General features: G+C 53.2%; 1 protein-coding gene across 1 annotated transcript; it reads right to left on the bottom strand.

Annotated features, from left to right (window-relative positions):
• Nucleotides 1-3,263: 3,263 nt before the first annotated feature.
• On the bottom strand, nt 3,264-22,647 carry E2F2 (E2F transcription factor 2). The gene is made up of 7 exons (XM_052635994.1): nt 22,399-22,647; nt 16,896-17,001; nt 14,552-14,771; nt 13,570-13,728; nt 12,077-12,191; nt 10,088-10,280; nt 3,264-3,532 (listed from the first exon to the last, which is right to left on the bottom strand). Exons 1-7 carry the CDS (start codon nt 22,645-22,647, stop codon nt 3,264-3,266), a joined length of 1,311 nt encoding a protein of 436 aa, XP_052491954.1.
• Nucleotides 22,648-23,712: the final 1,065 nt, after the last annotated feature.

Genomic DNA, 23,712 nt, shown 5'->3' with positions numbered 1-23,712 from the left:
CTTTGAGAACCACTGATACAGAGGCTGGGATGGAGAAGAACGGGTAGCAGTGAGAGTATTAAGGAAGCTGCTGAAATAGCTCAGGTGAGAGGTGGTGGAGGCAACATAGGGCAGGGGTTCACATTTTAGATCTGGGTGCTGCAAACTTTAGTGTCTAGTGGGGACATTTCAGGCATGGTACTAAGCCAGTGGAGAAAAGGGAGGCTGTTTTGGGGGGCTGGATCAGCCAGTTGGTCAGAAAGTCCCCACTCCCAACCAGACCCACCCTTGGTAATGACCTGCAGAAAGCACAAGAGACAAAGGGCCAAGGTTTGTCATTTAATGCCCAACCATCACAATATGAGGAGGTTTTACATGGTGCTCGTCAAGGCAGGACCAGAAACCAGGCTGGAGGTAAGTGACCCGCATGGAATCCGAGCACAGGGACCAGGTTCCCTCTAGACACTGGTGTCCAAGGCTCCACCCAGGAGCCAGCAGGCTGGCCTGGTTTCTGCTCATTGAGGGCCCCAAGGATGAGGCGGGGACTTCAGGACACAGTGACGAGAACCAGAAATCTGCTTGCAAACAACCCCAAAAGGCTTTCATTTCAAATGCTTTAAGCCACACCATGCTCGGACACAGGAACACCCAAACTCTTTCACTAAAAACTAAACACAGCACAGAACTGAGACTGAACACCTGGAAAGGAGAAATGAAGTCAAACCCACACAACAGCCAGTTTTAATGCGCTGTACCTTCCTCTTCTTCCCTGTGGCCGCGCTGCTCAGACCACAGTGTGGCTGTGGAGAAGGGAGGCTATGCTGGTTTTAGGAAATGTCCTCAAATCTCCGAACTCTATCAGACAACTTAATGCTACTGGGTTCCCAGCAGCCCCTGCGCCTTAGATGCCCCTGGGGGCACAAGTGACGGGGGCACGGTGGGGGGAGGCTGCCAGAGGGACTGGGAGATTTCCTGGCAGAAATAAAGTACCTCAGAAAGAAACTGGCTTTTCTTCTACCCTGGTTTTAAAGTTTATTGGGCCCCTAAAGGGAATTCCACTCAAAATGCTTTTTAATGCACTTGATGGAACTTGGGAGGTTTCAGGCGTCACTGGCAAGAAAGAGGCATGCACTTGTTTCCTGCATGGAACCCGAGGCTTGGCCCGGGTGGTCCAGGCCCTGAGCCAGGCCGGGTGTGGAGGGGTTGGGATGGGAGGGGGCAGAGGCAGCTGCTCTAGATACAGGCCATGGGCCCAAGGGGCAGCCCCTCTGTCTGGCCCTGTGGCTAGGCTTTTGGGGAATGAGCTTCAATTCTGGCCGGACTTTGCCATAAGATTCATTCCTGGTGGGTCCTGCCAGCCTCTTCTTTTTTCTGATTTAATTCTAGGAGAAAGCTCCAGCCAGCGCCCCAGGCGTGGAAGGCAAAGGTCTCCATCCTCAGAGATGGTACATGGCTAAACCACCTCAAAAGAGCCATGACATCTCCAGCCCCACGCGCTCCAAACCAGGTCCTTCCCTCCACCCAAGGGCCCAGGGGGAGTCTCTTGGCCCTGGGCATGATGGGCTTCCAAACTGCCTTTTGCTGAGACCCTTGTGAGTATCAGGAGAGAGGAGACAGAATGCACCTCTGTAAAAGGCAAACAATTAGCCCTGTTATAGACTGGGGCAGCTGGGACCAGTCCTGAGAGGGTACCGACTTGAGGACCAGGAAGCTGAGCCGATGACAAGGCCTGACTGTCCCCAGCTGGGCATTAGCTCACATCGGACCCCCCCCCAAAGAAGCCCACCTCCCAAACTTCAGATGCCAGTAGGTCAGCTCAGGAGCAACCCCACGGAGCCGACTTCATATTTGAAACCAACTTAATGCTACAAACTTAAAAAACAAAAAAGTGCTGCCCTGCTGAGTCCCTGAGGAAACCTAGCTGCCCAAGGGTGGGTGGTGGGTCTCAGACCACCAGCACCCCGGGCTGCCTCTCTCCAGAAGGCACAGCCTGGCTTCGGCCCAGAGCACCCCCACCCCGAGTTGGGTGGGGAGGAGAGCTGATTTCTTGCTACCCAGCTGGGCTATATGGACAACGTGGGATGGTCCAGCCTCTGGGGGATGGGGAAGAGGTCAAAAGACCAGCTTATTAATAGGACCCCAAGCCTGAAGAGGTAATCTGAGCACATCTCCCCATTGGTTAGCTGCCAGTGTCTGGTCTGCAATGAAGACCCTTCCCTGTCACCTTTTCAACATCCTGTGACAAAAGGAGCCAACGTGCCATCAAGCCATGGTCACTTCTGTCCCTAGGTGGGTCTGTGTGAGAGCTGGGGGCAAGGGGAGGTCCTTAAAGAATCACCCCCTTCAACAAATGCGCCAAAAAAAAAAAAAAAAAAGCTTCCTGGGATGGGGAGGCCCATACCAGCAGCTGCCATACCAGCAGCTACGGCAAGAGGTACTTTCTGGCAATTTCTTCCTTTAATCTCACCCTTGTCTTCAGTGAGGCTGCCTCTGCCTCCCAGGTCTTCAGTGTTAAACAGCCCCCTGTCCCAGGGAGAGGCAGCCACAGAGCAAAGGAGCCTAGAGCAACGTCCCTCGCTTCCACGTTCCTGCCCCTGTTTCCCCAGGAGCTCTTCTGCGCTTAAGCCCCTGGGACCCCAGCTCTGGGACACAGAACAGGAATCCAGCGGCTCCCTCTCGCTGGAGTGAGGAGGCCGAAGTGCAATTGGCGTTCCAGCAGACTGGACGGGCCCTCGGGCCCAGCCCGCCATGTTGGGGGCAGCTGGGGATTTGGCCTGGGCCCCTGGAAGCCCCAGCCTGCCCTTGGACAGCAGACGGCGCTGGGCCTGTCTGAGGAGCAGTCTTACTAGAAACTAGAAACACCTCCCTGCTAAAACTCAGGGAGGCCAAACAAAACTCAACCTGCAATAAATACAAAGGCATTAAGTGCTTCTCGATAAACTGAGGGTTCTAGTGGCCCCTCAAAAAGGCAGTCGCCAGGCCTCTCCTTAGACCCAGTTCCCTCCTCTAGAGCCCTTCAGGCGAGAGGTCAGAGATCAGGAGACTCACTAGGCCTTCCCAGGCCCGGCTTCCACGAGGAAGGACAGGGCCCCACCCCTGCTGGGCTCCTACCCGGTATCCTTCACCTCCCCCAGGACAGCATCGACTGGCAGGTGGGTAGGAAAGGAAAGGGGAGGAGGGAACCCTTCCACCCTGAGGGCAGCACCTCATGTCTCACATCCTGTGAGGAGGTAGAAACGGGCCGGGCTGCCCCGGGTGGGGTGGAGGGTGCAGGCAGCGCCAATTCAGTTAATCAGCAGGTCCCCGAGATCATAGGTGTCGAAGAGGTCGCTGATGCCCTCCCCGCCGTCCAGGCCCCACAGGTAGTCATCCTGGTCTAAGGGCGGGGAGAAGCTGATCAGAGGGGAGCTGCCGGGCAGCGTCGGGGACAGGAACTGGTCCTCAGTCTGCTGCAGCAGTGGGTGCGGCAGCTCCAGCATGTTCTCCGTGGCCTCCAGGGGGACAAGGGGCGGCGGGGGCGGTGGCAGGACCTGCGGGGATGTCAGTGCTGGCTCTGCAGACAGACAGACAGACAGGATTACGCCCGGTCCCCCCAGAGCCGCCGGTCAGACCTCTGGGAACAAGAACTGCCTCCAGTTCCCTGGGCGGCTATGCACCCTGCATGTCTCTTCTATCCTGGCCCTCGCCCGAAGGCACAGGACACCTCCCTTTCCCACCCCAGTTCCAGCAGCAACCCCCTTCACCCGCACTCTCTCCCCTCCCCTCTCCTGTCTCCGCACACACTCCCAGCTTCTGCCCCAACCCTCCCCACTGTCACCATCAAGGCCCGCTCCCCTGAAGTCATCCACTGTTCTCTTTCTTTCTGCATCCACCCCTCTCACTCTCCTAGGTCTTTCCTGTCGACGCACAGACATCCTTTAATAACTCTTATCTTTAAAGAGCATTCCTCCTCTGACCTCATGACTCTCTCCAATTACCAGCCCATTATACTGCTCCCTTTCGCAGTGAAGTTTCTCAAGAGTTACCCATGGGACTTTCCTGGTGGTCCAGTGGCTAAGACATTGTGCTCCCGATGCGGGATGCTGGGGTTCAATCCCCGGTCAGGGAACTAGATCTTACATGCCGCAACCAAGAGTTTACATGTTGCAACTAAAGATCTCGCATGCCGTAACTCATACCTGGTGCGGCCAAAAAAAAAAGTTTCCCGTGTTCACTCCCTACTTCCCCACCACTGTTCATGCTTCAGCCCACTCCAACCTGGGGTCTGTCCCCACCACGCCACTGAGCCAGTGCCCTCTGTGTTGCTAAATCCAGTGGTCGGTTCTCCGACCTCATCCTGTTTGACCTTCCAGCAGAATCACACGCAGTCATTCACAACCTTCTGGAAACATGTTCTTCCCTTGGCTTCAGAGGTACTAGATTCTCCTGCTTTTCTTTCTACTGCTTTGGCTTCTTCTCCTTGATCTCCTTTCCTCTTCCCAACTTCTAAACCCTGAAGCCCACAGGCTCCATCCTCCGATTCTTCTCTCCTTCGGTTTCACTCAAACCCAGGTAATCTCAGCCAGCCCATGGCTTTATACTTGTCTCCAGACCTGCTGCTCCCAAGTGGATGCCTCCAGCCTGGCCGCCACTTCCAGGCTCTGGGTTCCTGCTTCATCTCTACTTGGTGTTTACATGACATCAGAGCTCAGCATGTCAAAACCACACTCCCGGTTTAGTTCAGTTCAGTTGCTCAGTCATGTCTGACTCTTTGCGACCCCGTGGACTGCAGCACGCCAGGCCTCCCTGTCCATCACCAACTCCCGGAGTTTATTGAAACTCATGTCCTTTGAGTTGGTGATGCCATCCAACCATCTCATCCTCTGTCGTCCCCTTCTCCTCCAGCTTTCAATCTTTCCCAGCATCAGGGTCTTTTCCAGTAAGTCAGTTCTTCACATCAGGTGGCCAAAGTATTGGAGTTTCAGCTTCATTTTCAGTCATTCCAATGAATATTCAGGACTGATTTACCTTCAGATAGACTGGTTGGATCCCCTTGCAGTCAAGGGACTCTCATGAGTCTTCAACACCACAATTCAAAGGCATAAATTCTTTGGCTCTCAGCTTTCTTTATAGTCCCACTCCCCAAATCTCGGTCTTCCCCCATCATATTTAGTGAACCCACACCCACTTAGTTGGGCTTCCCTGATAGCTCAGTTGGTAAGGAATCCACCTGCAATGCGGGAGACATGGGTTTGATCCCTTGGTTGGGAAGATCCCCTGGAGAAGGGAAAAGGCTAACCATTCTGGTATTCTGGCCTGGAGAATTCCGTGGACTGTATAGTCCATGGGGTCGCAAAGACTCAGACATGACTGAGTGACTTTTACTTTCAGCTACTTAGCTGGGCTTAGGCCAAGAGGCCCAAGAATCATCTGAAATCCTGCCATTTCCCCCGAATCTAACCCAGCAGCAAGTCTGGTCATCTCCACAACCAAGTCAACCCTCCAAGCTGCCCACTGGCTCTTCAGTCCTGCTGCTGCGGTCTGGGGCTCACCCTCTCGTCTCTCACTCAGGCCCCTGCCAGAGCCACCTCACCTGTCTTCTTGCTTCAACTCTTGGTCCTCAGTCTATGCTCTGACTTAAAAATGGCTTAGAGGGACTTCCCTGGTGGTCCAGTGGTTAAGAATCCACGCTTCCAGAGCAAGGGGTCTGGGTTCAGTCCCTGGTCAGGGAACTAAGATCCCATATGCTGTGTGGTACCACCCAAAAGTTTTTTTTTTTTTTAAAAGACTTAGAATAAAATCCAAGTTCCCACCAGAACTGAACAGGCTGTGTACAATCTCGTCCCTGCCTCCCTTTCTGTTCTCTCTCCGCACTACCTCCCACAGCTCACGCCCACCTCTCCAGACACGCCGGCCATCAGCTCCTCTTCAGCATACCCAGCTCATTTCCACTTAGATGTAAGGAGGTGATTCCCTACACACGCATGTGGAGCAGGGCACTGGAAATCCCCTGCCAAATATACCCTGACACCCAGAATCTCACCACCCGAATCGGTCCTTACCAACCAAGCATTGTTTTGAAAATACAACCATGCTGGTGTGCCAGACTGCCTGATCAACCTCCGAGCTAGGTGACTTCCTGGGTGGCCCAGAGGTTAAGAATCTGCCTTGCAAGGCAGGGGATGCAGGTTTGATCCCTGGTTGGGGAACAAAGATCCCACATGCCGTGGGGCAATTAAGCCGGCACACAGCAACTACTGAGCCTGCGTGCTGCAATGAAAGATCTCTCATATGATGCAACGAAGATCCTGCATGTCTAAACTAAGGCCTGATGCAGCCAAATAAATACTTTTTAAAGTGGGTGGAAGGAAAATAAAATAAAATTCATGAAAAATCCCTAGAATTACAAAAAACAAACAGCATACACACACAAACCTCAAGCTAGCTGTGTAATTGTGTGGGCAAATGACAGAACTCACAGGCCTCAGTTTCCTCATTCCTAAACTGGGAATGACAATACCTGCCTCTGGTTGTTGAGAGGCTTAAATGCTAAGTGAGGCTAAATAGAGCTGGTCTGCAGGCTGCCCTTCTGAAAAATAAAAATAGATTCCGATTACCGAGGGCTTGCTTCTCAGGTGGCTCAGTGGTAAAGAATCCACCTGTCAATGAAGGAGGCAGGTTCAATCCCCGGGTCAGGAAGATCCCCAGGGGGAGGAAACGGCAGTCCACTCCAGTATTCTTGCCTAAAGAATTCCATGGACAGAGGAGCCTGGCGGGCTACAGTCCACGGGGTCCCAAAGAGTTGCACATGACTAAAGAACCACCACCAAGGGCTTACCAGACCCAGCTCCCCTCTCAAGGAGAGGCCTGTTCACCTCCTCAGACACTCAAGCAGCCCCAAGGGAGGTACTGTTATGATGTCTATTTATAGATGAGGAAACTGAAGCTCAAAGAAGCCAATCAAATGTAGTATTTGCATGAAAAAAAAGAGTTTGTTTAGCACACTGCAGAGGCCTGCAGGTGTGAAGAGGAAAAGACTGGAGGCTCAGACTCTAGCCCCTCTCACCGGCTACAGGACTTGGCACCTCGGTTTTCCCACCCAGAAAAATAAGGACCCACCTCCCTGAGCTGTGGAAGCAGTAACCGAGCTGTCACATGTGAGAGGTTCAACCCCAGGTCAGACTCCTCTCATCCATCCACCCACCGACCCACCCACCCATCCATTTCCTCTCTCTCACTCCCTCTTTCTCTCTCGCTGTTAATTACATCCGGAAGAGAACTGCTCCTTATAACATCTGCGCCTCCACTGCACCCTGAATGGCTCGTATCCACTTAAATATCTCCAAACCCACACACAGTAGGTGTTTAGTTCACATAAATTTTTAAAAAGTCACATTCACGCTGTATCCTTGCCTGAAACGCACCCAAACATCACGAGGGAGTTTTAGTGTCTCTGTTTTAGAAACGTGGAAACAGAGGCTTGGAGGAGTTAAAACAGCTCTCCCACAGTCACCCCATCATAGAAGGGGAAGCGCAGACTGAAACCCAAGCCTCCCAACTTCAGCTCGGGCACCCTCAGCCACATGTAGGTTTAAGTCAGAATGTCACAGCCTGGAGGGATGTTCAATGACCCAGGTTCTAACCCTCCCATTACAGATGAGGGAAAAAAGGTCCCAAAGTGTTAGTGATTTCCCTGGTGGTTCCAGAACTGGGAAACCATCCCTTCCCAGGATGGGAACCTGGGTCCCAAGACTGCAGTGACTTCTTCTTGTGGACCTGGCCCTTGGACCACAGGATGACCCTGCTTCAAGCCAGAACATGGAGCATGTGCGTGTGTGTGTGTGTATACCTTCTGGAAGACTTCTCTTCTCAGCAGGGACATCACTAAGAGGCCATGTGACAAGGGTGGAGGGGGGCAGCAAGGGCACAGGCCCTGGCACAGAGCTGGCCCCTCCACCGGCTCTTCTGTAAACTTCTCGTCCTTCGGGGCCTCAGGCTCTTGACTTGTACAAGTGAGGTGAAAACCTCACCCTGGGTTCTGCATTCAGGTCCACCACCTCTGCCCAAGGTCTCAGATGAAAACTGAAGGTTCTAACTCTGGAGAGCCACGCACATGTTGACAGTGGGGTGAAAGAGCAGCAGAGGAGGAGGGAACAGGGCGGGGCCCCGGTCTGGACTGGCAGATAGGCACTGGGAGGTGCCCAGAGGGACAGATGGCTGATGCAGGGAGAGCCTTGGTCCCCGGACCAGGCCAGGACACAGCAGAGATCACTAGAGAAGAACTGGAAGTCTGGGTTCTTGTCTAGGCCCTGCTGCTATCTTGCTGTGTGACTGCAGGAAAGTCACTTGCCCTCTCTGGGCTTCAGTTTATTTGTGTATAAGAGGAAGCGCTGAGTTAAAACAGGAGTCAACAAACTTCTGTAAAGGGGCCAGATAGTATTTTAGGCTTTGCAGGACATGTATGGACTCTGCCACACACACATCACTTGCCCTACCCCGAACCCTCAACTCTGTAAAACTATGAAAACCATTCTCAGCTTATGGGTCATATAAAAACAGGTCAGATTTGCTTTGCAGGCAATAGTTTTGTTAACCCTTGAGTTAAAGAAATGGAATCCAATCTGTGTTCTGTAGATACCTGCTCCCATCCACCACACACACAAAAAAGCCTCTTCCAGGGGATTCCCTGGCAGTCAAGTGGTGAGGACTCAGAACTTTCACTGTCATGGCCTGGGTTCAATCCCTGGTTGGGGAACTAAGATCTCACAAGCCACACGGCCACACACACACAAATAAGCCTTTTCCACCAGACCAGCTCTAGCTTTGCATTTGTTTAAACACCAGGGTTCTATTTAGGGGAATTCTGCTGCTAAGAAAACACGAGCCTTGCAGAGGCTCCCATTTCTACTCCTACCCGACTCCCAGTCTCCCCAGGAAGCCCTCAGGGACTCTCCCACTTCCTTACTTCTTGGCAACAGCCTCATTTTACCTCCGGCCAGGCATAGACAGCTTTTAGCTGTACCACCCACCTCCCAGCCACCGTCCTTGATTTGTTCTGTGCCTGGTGGAGAGATTCCTGGGCTATGAGTGTGGAGACCAAGGTTCAAGATACAGCTCCACTGCCTTCCAGCTGGGAGGCCTTGGGCAGGTCACATCAGCTCTGTTTCAGTTCATTTATCTCTAAACTGGGAACAATAAAAACCACCTCAAGAACTGTTGTAACGAGTTATGTGATAATGGATGTCCTTGATACATGGTTGTGGTTCAAAAAACCTTCATTATTATCTCCTTAGAAAGTGTTAAGAACTTCCCTGGCGGTCCAGTGGCTAAGAATCCACCTGCCAATGCAGGAGAGTTCAGTCCCTGGTCTGGGAAGATCCTACCTGCCACAGAGCAACTAATCCTGTGCACCACAGCAACTGAGTCCATTGTTGAGCCTTCCTTGGAAAACCTACAGTTTCCATTCACTAAGGGCTGATTGAGTGTCAAGGAGCTTTTCTATTGGTTGTTACAGAAGTAGCAGGACTAACAGCAGAGACCACCATAATGATAATAATAGGTAATTATTATTGCTATTAATAACAATATTGCCGGTTATCACCAGGCATTGTTCTAAATGCTTTACCTATATACATATTTTTTTGGCTGCACCTTGCAGTATGCAGGATCTCAAGTCCCCCAACCAAGATTCAAACCTGTGTCCCCTGAATTGGAAGCTTGATGTCTTAACCATTGGACCACCAGGAAAGTCCCCACCTTACTTATATTTATTAACTCATTCAATTTTCACAACCTGTGAAGTAGATCCTATTAATTACTATGCCCAAGTTACAGATGAGGAGATTAAGACAAAGAAAGGTTAAGTGACCTGTCCAAGATCATACGGCTGGTAAGTGGAAGAGCTAGGATTCGAACACAGGCCCTCCTCTGCCCAGAGCCACGTCAGTCTTCCCATTGAGACAAGGAACATGCGTGTGCTTTATAAAGTGTAACGTGCAATGCGCACACGTGGGCGAGAAGGATTCTCTCCCCTGATGGTGGGTAGAAGGTAGGTATCCCACAATTGCTGCTACGGAAAAGGAAGACTCGAAGGGTAGTGCCCCTCCCCATCTCCTGCCCCTTGTCTCACCTGAGGATGCCGTGGGTTCCGTGATCCCAGGGTCGCTGTTGCTGCTGGGCTGGGTGGAGTCAGGGCTGGGGCTGAGGGCGGAAGTGGAGGGAAGGGGCTCCCTGGCAGGACTGTGGGGCTCCTGCACCTCTTCTGGGCACAGGTAAACCTCGATGGGCCCCTGGGTGCTCTTCAGATGTATCTGCAGGTTTTCCTGCAGAAGGGAGAGAACCCAGGTCATGGGTCTGAGCACCAGGGCACTTACTCATGGCTCAGCATGTGTGAACGGACACATGAGGCTCTCAATGTCCATGCGAGCTCGCAGCCCCTGAGCTGGGTGCTGGGCCTGCCCCATGTGGCCTGTGGCAGACATCTGTCTGGGCCCAAGACCTCCCCGACCCCTTCTTTTAGGGAGAAAGCTTTGATTTTCCTTAGAGAAACCTCTCCTTCCCTACTCTCAGGCCTGAGCTGGTATCATAAAAGCTGTCTTTGCCACTGCAAGTGGAGAGCTGGCCCGGAGTATGGCAGAGTGAGAGACGGAGTGCGTGAGGCCAACTTGAAGTCCCAGTTTGAGCACCTGAATCCAGCCTTGCCTGCAATCCCCAAATCTTCCCCTGGACCCGTCACTTGGTTCCCCAGAGGTGCCCCTCACTGAAGCAGGTTGGACGAGGTTTTCTGTTATTTGTAACCGAGAGACTGATACTTAGCCTTCCCGCCCTTGCTTCCTGGCTGCCTCAACCAACGTAAGCCACAGCTGCTAACACAGCTGCTGCTCCTGACGGCATCCAGGTGTCCACGCCTGCGCCCAGGCAGCCCCTCTGCCTGCCCCCACTTCTCCTGGCAAAGACCCTAGTCATTCTTTAGGACTCAATTTTTCTGTCATCACCTGTGGGCCCTTCCTCCAACTCTCCTTCCTCCAGGCCCTCAAAGCAAATGACAGCATCACTGCTTGCTTGGCTGGCTCTTTTCCCCACTAAGTCCTGAGATTTTTCAAAGTGAGGGCAGGGCCCTTATTTATCTGAATGCTTTTCTGCTAAACAGATCATGTCCTGAGCCCTTATTAGACTCTGGGTTGGGAGTACAACACGGGTGGAACATGGTTTTGTGGAGGTTACCCTCTAATAGAGGAAGCAGCACATAATTATGTAATCGCCGATACATCCTGGCCAGCGGAGGTTAAATGTGATGGAGAAGGGCAGGTGGTTATGAAGCTGGGGAGTAATCAAGGAAGGCTTCCTGAGGAGGTGACGTTCATGTTTCGACCTGTAGGATGAACGGCAGTAAAGCAGGCAGAGAGGGACTTCCCTGGTGGTCCAGTGGTTAAGAATCTGCTTTCCAGTGCAGGGAACGAGGGTTCAAGGAACCTGGTTGGGGAACTAAGAGTCCACATGCTGCAGGGCAACTAAGCCCACGTGCCCTAGAGCTCACGAGCTGCAACCACCAAGCCCACACGCTCTGGGGTCGGCGCCACAACTAGAGAACCCGTGTGCTGCAGCTAAAACCCAAATAGAAATAATGAGGCCAAGAGAGGGAACAGCATTTCGGCTGGAGGGAACAGCATGCCAGAAGGCCTCGTACTGGGGTTGAGCTTAGCGTGGGAACCGCAGGCAGGTCAGTGTGGCCGAAGTAAAGACAGGTCAGGAGCAGCACAGAGAGGAGGCTGGAGGGGTCAGAGCTCAGACGGTCCCATAAGGTGTGTAAAGAATGCTGGCCTTTAACCTAGGAGACCAAGGTTAACATGGAAGGACTATTGTGAGTACCGACAGCGCTGTGTGTGGGCAGGGCTGGTGGGAGGCGGAGAGAAACCGGGAACAGACAGATTTCTCAGGCTGGTACCTGATGCCCTTGCCAGCTTCTGCCTCTTCTGCCCCAGCTCGGAGACCATCAGTCTTCCCAGGGCCACCAGCACGGCCCTGGGAAGCTTGGGCCCGGGCAGTTCTGGGGACAGAACCCGCAGGGCTGCCTGGAATGTCCCTGGCCCTGCCCTCCACCCAACGCTTCCCCTCTCACCTCACTCCTGTCAGGCACCTCCAGTCTGGTCTGCGGAGGGGCCTTGACCGCAATCACCGTCTGCTCCTTAAAGTTGCCCACAGCACGGATGTCCTGGTACGTCACGTAGGCCAGTGTAGGGGCAGGGGAGTCAAGAGAAGTGACTGTTGGCTCGAAATTCAAATTCCCAGCCTGCCCAGAAGGGACCTAAACCCACCTCTCAAAACCTCTAACCATCTCCAAACTATAACCTGTCATTTTAATATCATAAGCTACATTGAATCCCTTGAGATATAGGGGTATAAATCATTTTTTAAAAAATCTGCCTTAGGGGTTTCCCTGGCAGTCCAGTGGTTAAGACTGCACTTCAAATGCAGAGAGTGTGGGTTCAATCCCTGGTCAGGGAACTAACATCCCACTTACCACGTGGCACGACCAAAAAAAATTAATGGTGCCTTATATCAGCTTTTTACATAAAGGCTTCAACTGTTAAGGTAGATTATAAGCTCTGTCTTATTTCTTTATATTTCTCACAATGCCTCCCATCCTTCCAAAAATATAAAGTCAGATCCAAATGCCAATTAGATGGGCAAACCATTTGGGGAAAGTGTATGCAAAGCCATTGCAAAATTTATGCTCTTTGACCTCACTGATTCAATCCTAGGAATCTAACCCAAGGAAATGTTTAAAAAAAAAAGCTCAGGAAAAGGTTCTATCTATAAAGACATTCATAACAATGTTTCTTTACAGATGCAGAAATCTAGAACTGATCTCAATGCCGTTCTAGGCCTTGTCAACAAACCACAGTGGGCTGAGTAGGACATTCTCAAGCCATTTAAAATGCAAGGCTAAACCATATGAAACTGCTGTTTTTTATAGCTTAAAAAATGGTCCAATACCAATTTCAAGTGAATCAACCAAAATAATTAGAAAGGACGTATGACCACATAAAAACCACCTATGGTAATATACTAAGTGGAGAAAAAAAAGTGAAAGCGAAGTAGTTTAGTCATGTCCAACTCTTTGTGACCCCATGGGTTGTAGCCTACTTGGATCCTTCGTCCATGGGGTTTTCTAGGCAAGAGTACTGGAGTGGGTTGCCATTTCCTTCTCCAGGGAATCTTCCTGACCCAGGGATCGAACCTGGGTCTGCTGCACTGCAGACAGACGCTTTACCGTCTGAGCCACCAGGGAAGCCAAGTGGAGAAAAGTAGGATATATTAAAATACTGTGTACAGTAGGCACACACTGTATTTATTTTTCTCCATATATTATGTTTTCTCCATTTTCCAGATTTACGGAAATGTACTTGTCTTTTTTTTTTTTTAATCTTAAGAAAGTAACTTTAATAGACCCAAGAGGAAAAACCACCAAGGAAGTCTTTCTTCAGTGATACGCCAGACCCCTGGGATACATCAGCCCCTGCAGAGAGGTTCTGCATCAGCTCTGGGTGGTTATGAGCATGCCACAGGCCCCCTGCCCCCAGACCCCTTCTTCCCAACCAAGGAGGATATCTCTTGTTGGCCTTGTCCTCCGTCAGGTGCTTGAAGTTCAGAGAGCAGCTGTGGATGAGCTGGTCCAGGGCCTGCTCCATGCTCATCAGCTCCTTCAGCTCCTGCCCCAGCTGCTGCTGCTTCCCAGGCCGCGTGGGGTCTTCAAACAGTCCCCTGCCTCTGGGGACAGAACAGCCACCCCACCCAACAGTGTCAGTCTCAGTCTCCACCCAGGGACCCCCGCCCTAGGGCTGCTGTGCAAAGCCGCACAGGCAGTGCAGGCGAAACTCCAGGAAGAGGCCGTTCACAAGGTCTATGAAGGTGCCCCCTGGGTTGTAAAGATTAGTGGTCCTGCCTAGCTCCCAGGGAACTGCCAGGGATTGAAACTTGAGTTTTGGGGATTGGGCTAGGGAAAAGAAACAAGTCAGTGCCTGACTCCACTTTTGAGGGGCGGAGGCTTTCAATGTTACCCACCCCATGCCGCAGGCTGCTCCAAATGGCAGGGAGCTGCAGTGACCTCACTCCTGACTCCTCTGCATGCGTTCTCTTAAGAGCTCATGCCAGGGGTTACAGATCTGTTCTATAAGACCTTGTAGAAGTGAGGGATGGAGTCCTTATCTCAGCTGAAAGGAGTCTAGGTTACTACTGCTCAGTATCCCACAGGACTGTCCTATATTAGAAATATTGGGACCCCTGGCTCAAAAAGATCTAGGGCGCTCTTAGCCTCTACACGCCCTGGATATCACTCTCTGCCCCCGCATGCTCTCCTCATTTTATTCTAGCATATACACCTGCTCTTCCATCCCCTTCTAAAATACACTGGCTCCACCCCCAGCATGTAAGCTCATTGGATGTTGCCCTGGAATTCCCCAGCCAGCGCGTGTGCCCACTGGATGCTGCTCTCAGGCCCGCCTCCCACATTGCAACCTGCGGCTATTGCCCCTGGCCCCGCCCACTGCACCTGCACTCACTGGTGCCGCCTGCCCCAGGCCCAGGCACTCACACCCACTGGATGTTGTTCTTGGCCTTCTTGCGGATGAGCTGGATGCCCTCCAGCACGTTGGTGATGTCGTAGATGCGTCGCTTCTGCACGTCCAGCACCTCAGCAGCCCAGTTCAGGTCCAGAACCCCATCCTCAGACTCACTCAGGAGGTAAATGAATTTCTTGGTGAGCAGCCCCAGCGATGTGTCATAGCGAGTCTTTTCCCCAGGGGACTTGGGGGCTGAGGAGGAAAGGGGCTCAGTCACTGCTCAGAGAGGGGCCCTGGGGACCTTCCTCCATTGACCTGAAGCCACTAAGTCCCACCCTTCACATGACCACCCACTTCCCAGTTTACAGAGTACTGGGAGGGTGGGAGGGTGATCATTCACCACCATTGTTCAAATAGGGAATCTGATAAACTAGAGAGGCAAAGTAACTTGCTTCAGGTTTCACAATCATGGAGGCGTTATCAGGGCTGGAAACCAATTATTCTTACTCTTGGTTCACACCTTTCCACCAAAGCTCAGAGCAGCCATACCACCACCAACACCAACAACAAACAAATGCTTACTGTGTGTAGGTCACTGTTCTAGGCACTTCCCATATACAACATATTTAATCCTTACCACACCCTATAGGTTTGGTATGGAAGCATCCCCATTTCACAGATGAGAACACTGAGGCACAGACAGACTAAGTAATTTGCTCAACTCCCTCAACTAGCAAGTGGCCGAGTTGGCACTTAAATCCAGGCAGCCTGGCTCCAGAAGTCTCCTTTCCTAACCACTACCCAATCCTACCAGTTATGTCAGAAATTTGGAATTAGGGTAGGAAGGAAATAACAAGGATATGTTTATAGACTTGCTTTTTCTTTGTTTTACTGAGATATAATTGACATCCAACACTGCATAAGTGTAGACTTGCCTTTTCTTTCTATGTGTCATCCAGTGATTATCTGAGAGGGATCAGTCTTGTTACGTCACATGCAGCTGGTTCACGAAAAAGGTCCCTTTCTTAATGAGGTCGATGTCACAAGACCATACCTCAGCTGCAGCATCTTAAACCACAAGAAGACTTTTGCAATCTAGTGACTTGCAAGTCATATAGCAAGTTAGTGGCTAAACTAGTTCTGGGAAGTTGAGTTTTAGAGAGTCTCAGATTCCTCTAGAAGGGGACTTTAGAACCCCTTAATATATAGATCCAACCAGTCCATCCTAAAGGAGATCAGTCCTGGGTGTTCATTGGAAGAACTAATGCTGAAGCTGAAACTCCAATACTTTGGCCACCTCATGCAAAGAGTTGACTCATTGGAAAAGACCTTAATGCTGGGAGGGATTGGGGGCAGGAGGAGAAGGGGACAACAGAGGATGAGATGGCTGGATGGCATCACCGACTCGATGGACATGAGTCTGAGTGAACTCCGGGAGTTGGTGATGGACAGGGAGGCCTGGTGTGCTATGATTCATGAGGTCACAAAGAGTCGGACACGACTGAGCGACTGAACTGAACTGAATATATAGATAGCAAGTATTTGGCACACAGACAGCTTTGTCAATTTTTGCATCCAAGACAGACATTACTAATTGATTGGGATCCTTCAATGAAGAGCTCTGGGAAGCCTCTACTAGTCAACTGAGAGGAAACTTTCTTGCTATTCCTGATCTAGCTGCGCCTTGTTTGACAGATGATATGGCTAAGGAGTGACCACTCATGTGCCCTGCCCAGACCTGGAAGTTCCAGACCCTCCATCTTCCAACCCAGTCACATACCTTTTTTTATTAGGTCTCAGTTCCCCCAAATTAGCGTTAATACAATTGCTTAAACTCCCTCTCAAACCAGGATGGTGCTCAGTCACTCAGTCGTGTCTGACTCTTTGCAACCCTGAGGACTGTAGCCGCCAGGCTCCTCAGTCCATGGGATTCTCCAGGCAAGAATACTGGAGTAGGTTCCCATGCCCTCCTCCAGGAGCTCTTCCTGACCCAGGGACTGAACCCACGTCTTCTGTGTCCCAGGTGGATTCTTTCCTGCTGAGACACCCCTGGAAACCCCTCAAGCCAGAATACTGACTGAAAATATCAAGAGGCAGAAACTGGCTTCTGGCCCTGACTCCACTGACTAGCAGTTTGACCTTGGGTAAGTCCCTGAAGCTCTGGGTCTCCAGCTGCCTCATCAGTAAAAGGGGGATAATCAACCTGCCTGGCAGGATCCAGTAAGAAGGTACAGGACACTGCTTTGTAAACCAGAAAGTGCGCTACGAATATCACTCCTAGTGACTTGGCCTGGGCTGCTGCCCTCTGGCCCTCCCCTCTCCACCTTGTCTCCGAGCCTGCCCTTAGATAATACCCCATCGTCGTGGGTATCTTACTTTTGGGGCTGGGGAGGCCATCCACTCTAATGCACTTCCCCTTGGGAGTCCGGAATTCAGGGACCGTGGGCCTCCCGATCCCCTCCAGGTCCAGCTTCCTTTTGGCCTTGGGGAGAGAGAGGAGAGAGAGAGGCAGAGTTTGAGAAGCATTCCTGCTTTAGCCTTTCCCCAACCTGGGGCCAAAGCCCTAAGGCCGCCAGAAGCCTAAGGCCTCCGCCTCAGTTTACCACCAATCCTGGGGGGAAAAAAAATCACTGTACCTGGTAAGGAAATACCAGTGACTTGAAAAGGAAGCTTTCAGGGGAAGGAAGTCCTATTGCTGAGGGGCCTACCACACTCCCAACTTCCGAGGCCCAGGCCCTCAAGGCTACCAAAGCCAGTGTGGGTTTTAATGCAGGGTTCCTTAATAAGAAGCCCCAAGGTCACTTCTGCATCCGTCTCTCCACCCACTCCCGGTATGATACAGGGAGGAAGGAATGGGTGGGGCCTACCTCACATCAGGCTGGGGAGAGCCCCCCTCCCCCCTTGCAGAAGCAGCTGGCCCAGCCAGACCGAGTGCCCATCACAGCCTCACAGCTGGCCCTTTATCAGGGTGGGGCTGGGCATCCGCCCAGGCTCAGGGGACTTCCTGGCTCAGTGCCACACCCCAGGGAGGTGCCCACATGGGGAAGAAGTGCAAACATCCCCCCACCCCCATGTTTGGGCTCCAGCTCAAGGGCCCCGGGAGCCTCCTGAATAGACTCTATTTGCCATTCTTTCTTTGCTGAGCGGGGCAGACAATGAATCCTTCCCCTGTGTCTTAAGGACAAGCAGCTGAGGTCCCCCCTGCTCCCCCCTCCCTGTTCCCGCCAAGCTTGGGAAACACCTGCTGGGGAAATCAAACCACAGACCCATCTGCTCCTCTCCACCCCACTGCCGCCCGGCCTCAATTACGCCCAGAAGCAGTGCTGGCCCGGAAGGGGCCTCTCTCTTTGCGAGGGCTGGGCAGAGGCAGGGTTGGGGCACTGGGGCACAGGTCAGAGATATGGGCTTGGGTCTCCCCACTCCTTCACAGGCTCGCTGTGTGACTTGGGAAACGTTCCACATTTAGGAGCCCCTGTTTCCTCCTCCTAAAATGAGGTAGACGATACCTACCACCGGGGGCTGTCCTAGAGCTTCAAGGAGACAGATAACCTTTGTAAAGCGCTCAGCACTCAGTAGGGGTTCAGGCTAATCTCAGCTTCTTCTTTGACAAACTATTCTGGGGGTCGCTGAACCCATTTCCTTCCTCTCCCTTTCCCCCAGTCACCTAGACACCCCTACCCTAGCTAAGACAGAGAGGCCTATTTTAACCTTTGGTGGTGAGGTCATGCTCAACAGGGCTGAGACTTCTAACCGCTGCTGAGCACAGCTGGGCTGACAGGTGTTGGGGGTGATGATGGCTCTTGCTGCTGTCAGCTCCCTTCCCCCGTCTCATGCCTCCTCCAGGAAGTCTTCCGGGACTGATCTGAGGAGCCCCGTTCCTTGGTTTGAGGAGCCTGGATATGATTCTCCTCTCCTCCACCCCCATCCAGACCTGAACATGATCCAAACACCACACCTCTCTGCTTAATTCAATCTCTTGTTGAAGTCTCTCTGAAATATTCGTTTTCTAACCTCCCAGCTGGGGAGATGCTAGATTCTAGGGACGGTAACCTGCTCTAGTCCCATCTTGTCTATAGAAAAAGTTCTGATCATTTACTGAGACCTTCTACCTGCCTTAGACCAAGTCCCAACATTCATCATCTCACTGAATCTTTTCCATATCGCAAATCCCCATTTTACAGCTGAAGAAAGTGAGACCTGGTGAGTCCAGGGCAAGGAGAGGAAGGGGAGTCACGCTGAGTTCTACCTGAGACAGAGATGGCACCCAGAGTCTCCCCACCCCCACTCGCCTCCCCCACCCAAAGAAAACCAGCCTCTGCTAAGTTCACAGAACACACCAGGAAGAACCACACGACCTGCAGAGCAAGGAGGGGAGGGCCTTGAACGGAGTACCTGCGTGGGGCCTATCGCATGCTCACCAGCCCTAACTCATTATGGCAATCTCTCTTCCAGAAGGAGAAGTGGAGACTCAGAGAGGATAAGCCATGTGCCCAAGGCCACACAGAGAGGACAGCCAGAGTTTGAACCCAGGTCTGTCTGACTCCAAAGCCATAGACCATACTGCTCAGCTCCAAACCAAACACATTGCCCAAGAACCTGCTGAAATTCAAGTCAAGACCTGGCTGCGTTCATCTGCCCCCATCACTACTTCACACACACACACAGGTCCCCTCCCTTTTCTTCCCCCTTCACCTGGTTGTGTTCACCTGCCCCCATCACTATTTCACGCACACACACACCGGTCCCTTCCCTTTTCTTCCTCCCCTTCACCCTTATCCTGCACTCTCAGGGCCCGTAAGCAGCAAACTGTGAGTACGTCTCGCTGACACCTTTGAGCACTGCCCAGAGAAAAGTCAGCACGGATGTGCCTGAGCCCGGAGAACAGAAGTGGCAGAGGACAAGCCCAGGAGGATGAGGACCGAGGAGAGGCTGAGTGCAGGCCTTGGAGCCAGAGCCACCTGGGTCCCCATCCGGGCAGACCTCCTGAGCTCCACCGGCAGAATGGGGATGGCTGCTCATCCCCTGTCATCGAGGATCCCGTGAGAGGGCAGCAAAGGGCTTGCACAAGCTGTGGAGCTGTGATAGCTAAGCAGAGGCGACAGCGGGGCGAGGGCTCAGAGGCGAGGGCTCAGAGGCGAGGGCTCAGAGGCGAGCTCAAAAGCACCGCGGATGTGCCTCAGAGCAAAGGCCAGCTGGGCTCCAACCTGACCCTCTTAGGCAGCCCCTCTGACTTAACCTAAAGGCCTGGTTAAGATTCCAGTCCACACTGGCAACCCCACAGGAGAAGAATGAAGTTCCTTGCTCGGGCAGCCCTAGAGGTGAGAGGGCCAGTGATGCCAGACACCACCCCCAGCAGGTGAGGTAACCCAGGCTCAGAGGAGGGGAGGTGACTTGCCCAAAATCATACGGGGCGTGGAGCCTCGTCTCTCATGAGTCCCAAGTCCTAAGTTAGACGGTGCGGATAGGAGCTGGTGTTAAGAAGCTGAGAGCTTCGCTTCCAGATCCCCCCCAGCCTCCCTATGCCTACATTTCCTCATCTGACGCACCTTGTAGGGGTGCTCATTAAAATGCTCATTTTCCTTCCTGATTCTCAGAGGAAATTTGGAAAATACAGACAAATGAAAAGCAAAGGAGAAGTCCGCAGGATCCCACCCTTTCCCCAGGCTCCGGCAGCATGACCCCAAGTGAGGCCATGGGCCTGGCTGGAGCCAGATCACCCCACAGGTGGTGGAAAGAGCTCTAGCCAGGGAGCGAGGAGACTCAGGTGCCCGCCTTCTTTCTGCCACTGATCTTGTTTTGCCATCCCTGAGCAGTGCCTAAGGTCCCTTTAAACAGCAGCTCCCCAACAAATCCTGCCTCACCCTGCACTTTGCAGCCTGGCCACAAAGCAAGTGGCCACACCCAGGGTTGGGGTTGGAGCTGCTCCTGGTCACACCCTGTGAAAATGAGTAACAGGGGTCCATGGCCTGCCCACAAGGCTTTGGGACACCGGGCAGCTGGGGAATGACCGGAGAGGGGGCTCTGGGCCCCGGAGGCCTTTAGGGTGACCTGAGGCAAAGAGATGCTCCCACGTCTTGGCTTAGGACCTGGACAAGTGACTTCACAACTCAGCTTAGTTTCCTCATCTGTGAGATGCCTCATCCCAGGCATCTTGACCAAGATAACGAATGTGAAGAGTGCCAAGCAGTGCCTGGCACATGAGAGGCATTCAGTAAAAGAGCCATTCTTGCTGTGCTCACTGAGCCCCTCCGGGAGGGAGGTACAGACAGATGCACTCGGCTCCTCTGGGAGGCAAGCGGTTCAAAACCACAGCTGTTACTAAAACTCTGCTGGGTCGCCTGAAAGCAGCTGGCCAGAGGAGAGACTGGGCCCACCACTGAGCCCCCTCCCTGGGGGCACCCAGCTCCTAAATCAGGTGGTACTGGAGAAAGTCAAGCAGAGAAGAGACTGTTTCTCCCTATATAACTTCAGACAGATTACATTCCCTTTCCAAGCCTCAGTTTCCCCCTGCAACATGGAGCTGCTAGGGTACAAAACTGTTTTAGATTGTAAAATACTGATCAAGAGACAGATGCAAAACTCCTGGTTATCCCTGGGTGCTTGACCTGTAAAAATAGAAAAAGCACTCCTGCCTCCTTCCTCCTAATTGGAAAGAATGTACAAGAAGGGGCTCTGAAAGTTGAAAGCCTTGATCATGAGCAAAGCAGGATTCCAGAAGCAGGAAGTGGGGGCTCTGCTTGCAGCCTGGGAGCCTAAGCCTGCTGACTGACACAGGTCCGATCAGTGCCTCTAGATCAGAGGCACTGGGGCAGAAGGGGTTATCAGTTTCTGTACTTGAACTTGATTCACCTCTCGCAAGAAAGCAACCTACAACACCACCATCTTCCCTCCCGGATCCTGCTTCCAAAACCCTGGACCTTGAGCTAGGAGAGAACTGAGGTGAATTAGTTCCCACAGCTACCCAGCGCCCCCCCCCCCCCCCACCCCACACACAGATTTTCAAGACAAGGAAAATGAAGCCTAGACTCGGGCTAAGACTTGTTCGAGGACACACAGTGAATTAGTGGCAATCAGGATGAGAAACCAGGCTCCCCAACTACCACCCCCACTCCCCAGGGCTCTTCTCACTCCATCCCCACCCTATAGTTGTTTCATTTTGCTTGGGCTCCAGGAATTCCACTCCCACAAAACACACCCTGTGCCTGGTGCCACCACACTTTGGGCCCTCCCTGGCAACAGGCCTGGGGGTTTGAGAAAGGAACACTCCATCTGCAAAGGAACCTCAGAGGGCTGCCCCAACCTTGCACCTGCTACTGGCTGGCTGGGACAGAAGACTGGGCCTGGGGGTGGGGGTGGGGGTGGGGGTGGCACCTAGTGCACATAAATGGGGAAGAGTTGGCTGGATGGTAAATTGAGTCTCAGCCCAGCTGGATCTGAGACCTCCTCCTGTTTTAAAGCCCCCACGGTATCCCCAGGCTCAGCTCTGTGCTTGGACAATAGCAGATACCAAGTACTGGTTTCTGAACCAAATAATGAATGAAAGAATGAATGAATGACAGCAAACTGATTCCATAGATTTCCCCAAGGTCACAGGTGCCCCGGGGGTCGTGGATTGGGTCTCCACACTCCTGATCCAGTATTCTTTCTAATCCACTCCAGTGGATGAGCTCATTTCATCCCAAGTCTGAAAAGGAAAGGCTCTTCTCCTTAGATATTGGGGCAATGAGTTGTTCTGGAAGCTGAAAGCAACCCTTCTGCCTCCCCAGACTCGATCTGCCTCACTTAGACTAGGTCCCAGGCGCCCCTCCCGCCTTCCCCACACCCGTAAAAGCAGAGAGGGAAGCGTTGGGTGTGGGTGGGTGGGGGTCCCCAGCATTACCGGCAGCCGGCCAGCCGGCACGCATCGCACAGCTTGACCCTCCGGTCCGTGGGGGGTGGCGTCGAGGCAGGTGCCGGGCGCCGCAGCGGAAGGCACAGTCTGCGGGTACATCTGGGTGTAGTAGGTGGTGGTCGGGCAGAGCTGGGGGCTGCTGAGGCCCGGCGACCACAGCTCCGTGGGGCTCATCGCGGGTAGCCCCTTTGGGGGTGGCCCGGCTGCCGGAGCCAGGGCCCGAGGCCCCCGCAGCATGGCGAGCGCAGCGCCCCCCTTCCCAGCCAGGCCTGGCGCGCCCGCCGGCACCTGCGGGCTTCGGAGCCCGCGGCGGCTCACACCGCCCGCGGCATGGCGCGCAGGCCAGGCAGGGCCGGACCCTCCTCTCCTGGCCCGCAGCCGAGCCGGGCAGCGCTTGGAGATCGCCGCTTGGAGATCGCCCGGCGCCGCCGGCGGCGGCGGCTGCGGCAGGGCCAGGGGCTGCCCCGCCCCTGGGGCGCCAGCGACCTGCGAGGGCCCCGCGCCCCCGAAGGCTTCAGCCCCTGGGGTCCGGCGCGCTCCGGGGAGGGGGTCTCTGGGATGCCCACGGGCTCGGCAGAAACAGCGATGCACTCAGATGGGGGAGGGGGACCGATCGCACCGACTCCCTCTCGCCTCGATCTGAAGTCCCTGAGTCTTTCTCCGCTGCTTTTTTTTTTCCCCCCTTTTTTTTTTTTAGCGCGAAACTGCGTGCCGCGAAATTCGGATCTCCCGCGGAAAATGCCGGGCTCCAATTGGTCGCTGCTACAGGCACAGGCTCCACCCCCCGGAAGGACCAGTCCCTCGAGGTGGTGATTGCAACACAAGCTTGTGCTTAAAGGCGCCGCCGTACCTGCTGTCGCCCGGTGCCCTCCCGCTCTGGCAGCCCAAGAAACAGACCCGGAGGATGGTTCCCAGACAGCAGAGGCAGCCACGTCCTGAGGACTGGGTCCGAATACCCAGGGGGTGGAGGGGATCTTTTGGCGTGGAGTCTTTGGCCTGAACCCAAACCCAGTGGTACATTGCTCGAGCTGCAGGCCTTTTGTTAGTTTGCATTATAGCTCAGCTAACGCTAATGTAGAGGTATTTATATCCTTTCCCCCCGTGAAATGAAAGCCAGAAAAGTCCACTCTTTCTTGGCACGGGGCGGGGTGGCGGTGGGGGAAGGGCGAGGGACGGAGACTAAGGTTTATACCTCTTCATAGGGGGATCCTAACATCTATCGGATGAGATGGAGGGCATCACCGACTCAATGGGCATGAGTCTGAGTAGGCTCCAGGAGTTGGTGATGGACAGGGAGGCCTG

The sequence above is a fragment of the Budorcas taxicolor genome, chromosome 2 (assembly GCF_023091745.1).
Source record: "Budorcas taxicolor isolate Tak-1 chromosome 2, Takin1.1, whole genome shotgun sequence".
Taxonomy (NCBI): Eukaryota; Metazoa; Chordata; class Mammalia; order Artiodactyla; family Bovidae; genus Budorcas; species Budorcas taxicolor.
This window is presented reverse-complemented; position numbering and strand designations above follow the sequence as displayed.

Excerpts from the sequence above, each read along its gene's own strand:
- E2F2 (XM_052635994.1), bottom strand. The coding sequence starts at position 22,647 with ATGCTGCGGGGGCCTCGGGCCCTGGCTCCGGCAGCCGGGCCACCCCCA. Across the intron at positions 17,002-22,398 it reads TGCCGGCTGGCCGGCTGCCG|GCCAAAAGGAAGCTGGACCT; the intron begins GTAATGCTGGGG and ends TCTCTCCCCAAG. Across the intron at positions 13,729-14,551 it reads AAGAACAACATCCAGTGGGT|AGGCAGGGGACTGTTTGAAG; the intron begins GTGAGTGCCTGG and ends TTCTGTCCCCAG.